Source organism: Cucumis melo, chromosome 8 (genome assembly GCF_025177605.1).
Source record: "Cucumis melo cultivar AY chromosome 8, USDA_Cmelo_AY_1.0, whole genome shotgun sequence".
In the NCBI taxonomy this organism is placed as follows: Eukaryota; Viridiplantae; Streptophyta; class Magnoliopsida; order Cucurbitales; family Cucurbitaceae; genus Cucumis; species Cucumis melo.
Genome location: NC_066864.1, coordinates 29,759,749 through 29,762,549, shown reverse-complemented (window position 1 = coordinate 29,762,549; position 2,801 = coordinate 29,759,749). Strand labels below are relative to the sequence as shown.

The following is a 2,801-nucleotide window of genomic DNA, read 5'->3' as shown; positions in this document are numbered from 1 at the left end:
CTGTTTTTTTAACATCAAAAAGGTGGACAAAAGGAGTACTTGTAGCTAGCTTGCCTAAACTCACCACTAACTATGTGTTTGACAATACCCCCCAAGAACTTCTTTAAATTCCCCTTCATTCCAGTCAATCTCTTAGGCTCCTCTACACCTCTCCTTTTGCTTTGCTTCACAAAGAACAAAACAGTGAAGCTCTCTCTACCTCTCTCTCTCTCACTCACTCTTTTTTCTCTCCCTCTCTCTCTCGCAAAGCATACTCTCAAGGAAAGATGGAGTCACTACCTTCTGGCTTCATCAAACAAACCATTATTTTCCTCGAGTTATACATAATTCTATATATCAGTTACATACCTGACAGTACCAACCGCTTATTTGCAGCCTCAACAATTCCTCCTCATTTTGGTTCCTCTGATATATCAACTTATGCACTCCAAACACTTGAATTGGATGGTTACCTTAGTTTTGACAATAATCATCAAGCAGCAACAGATTTTGGAAACCGATACCATTCACTCCCATTAGCTGTTTTGCATCCAAAATCCGTCGCTGATATTTCGAGCATGATAAACCATATTTTCAGAATGGGATATGCATCAGACTTGACGGTTGCAGCTAGAGGCCATGGACATTCCATCCAAGGTCAAGCTCAAGCCTATAATGGTGTAGTTATAAGTATGGAATCATTTAAGGGAACAGAAATGAAAATAAATGCAGGGGAATTACCTTATGTGGATGTTTCAGCTGGAGAGCTGTGGATAAATATCTTGCATGAAACTCTTAAACAAGGGCTGGCACCAAAATCTTGGACAGATTATTTGCATCTTACTGTTGGAGGCACCTTGTCAAATGCTGGCATTAGTGGGCAGGCTTTCAGGCATGGACCCCAAATCAGCAATGTTTATCAGCTGGAAGTTGTCACAGGTACCTTCTACTGTTCATTTTATTCCTTACCAAAAGTTCTTTTTTTTTTTCTTTTTACCAAAATAGTGTAGCTTGATATCGTAACATATCATGTAACATCACTTGTCATTTCACAAAGAGGCAACTTTTTTCTTTCTTGGTAATGTTCTAGTTTAAAATGACAACACTGACTACTTTCTATACACTGTTCTAATTTTTTCATCTCGTTGATCTTAATAAAAAAATGTTTTTAAGAGTATTGCTGAACTGAATGTTTCAAGGCTTGGAAATCTTTTTGAACACAAACATAAAGTTTAGAAAGCCTGAAATCTGAAATTTTTGCAGGAAAAGGAGAGGTCGTTGTCTGTTCGGAGAATCAAAATGCAGACCTTTTCCATGCTGTTCTTGGTGGGCTTGGACAGTTTGGCATCATAACAAGAGCAAGAATTTCTTTGGAAAAGGCACCAAAAATGGTAAGTACATATTCCATTTCACTACATCGGGATACTGAAATTTTCGAGTGATGTTTCATAGTTTGAAATACACAACCCATTCTTTTTTTTTTTCAGGTAAAATGGATAAGAGTGCTGTACTCAGACTTTTCCAAATTTACAAGAGACCAAGAGTATTTGATATCATCCAACGATCAATTTGATTATATTGAAGGATTTGTATTTATTAATAGAACAGGTCTTCTCAATAACTGGAGATCTTCTTTTAATCCCAAAGAACCATTGCAAGCCAGTAAATTCAATTCAGATGGTAAAATCTTCTTCTGCTTGGAAATGGCAAAGTACTTCAACCCGGATGAAATCGACTTTATGAACAAGGTAAGGAATCATCAGAAATTGTGCCATCTAAACAAAAACAACCCCATAAAATACTGCTTTCCTAAACTTCTTTTTCTTCTAATGCAGAAAGTTGAAAGCTTGATGTCAGAATTGAGCTATATTCCATCAACTCTCTTCACATCAGAAGTTACTTACCTGGATTTCCTCGATCGTGTACACGTCTCAGAGAACAAGCTCCGAGCGAAAGGTTTATGGGAAGTTCCTCATCCATGGTTAAATCTTCTGATTCCCAAAAGCCAAATACATGATTTTGCTCAAGAGGTGTTTGGAAACATCCTCAAGGATACCAGCAATGGACCCATCATAATCTACCCAGTCAACAAATCCAAGTAATTGTCTCACGACTTACTCATTATTAAGAAAACTTGCATTTTATCATGTCCATAGTCTCATTCTTCATTACTTTTCATTGGTTTAGGTGGAATAACAGAACGTCATTGGTCACTCCAGATGAAGATATTTTCTACTTAGTGGCATTTTTATCTTCTGCAGTTCCATCTTCTGTAGGAACAGATGGCTTAGAACACATTTTAGAACAAAATCAAAGAATTTTGGATTATTGTATTGATTTTCTCCCTGGTGTTAAGCAATATCTCCCTCACTACAGCAACCAAGAAGAATGGAGATCTCACTTTGGGCCCAAGTGGCAGACTATCTTGCAAAGGAAATCAATCTACGATCCTTTGGCAATTCTTGCTCCTGGGCAGAGGATATTCCAAAAGGGTATTATTCCCTTCTTATAATAGATGTATCAAAATAAGCAACACATAAAAAGTTCCTTGAAGAATGTGAAAGCTATGATGACAAGAAAACTGTAAACTAAATGAGAAATCACATTATGCTGTTGGGGATCTTATCAATTATCAGAAAAAATAGACAAGCCATTCTGGTGAGTTTTCTTGATGACCCTGATAGGCATAACAAAAACACCAAAAATATTGTACCGACTTAGAGAACTTTGAAAAGCTGTCCTGTTGATGTCCCTAATAATATAGCTGGGAGTCTAGGACAGTCATCTTCCTTATGTATTCTTCTGTATATACACGTATGTTT

At 37.0% G+C, this 2,801-nt stretch overlaps 1 protein-coding gene across 1 annotated transcript; it reads left to right on the top strand.

Moving 5' to 3' along the window:
• The first annotated feature begins 266 nt into the window (after positions 1–266).
• On the top strand, positions 267–2,590 carry LOC103502439 (cytokinin dehydrogenase 1). Its single transcript, XM_008466372.3, has 5 exons — positions 267–918; positions 1,243–1,370; positions 1,467–1,727; positions 1,815–2,077; positions 2,167–2,590. Exons 1-5 carry the CDS (start codon positions 267–269, stop codon positions 2,489–2,491), a joined length of 1,629 nt encoding a protein of 542 aa, XP_008464594.1. The 3' UTR covers positions 2,492–2,590.
• The last annotated feature ends 211 nt before the right edge of the window (positions 2,591–2,801 follow it).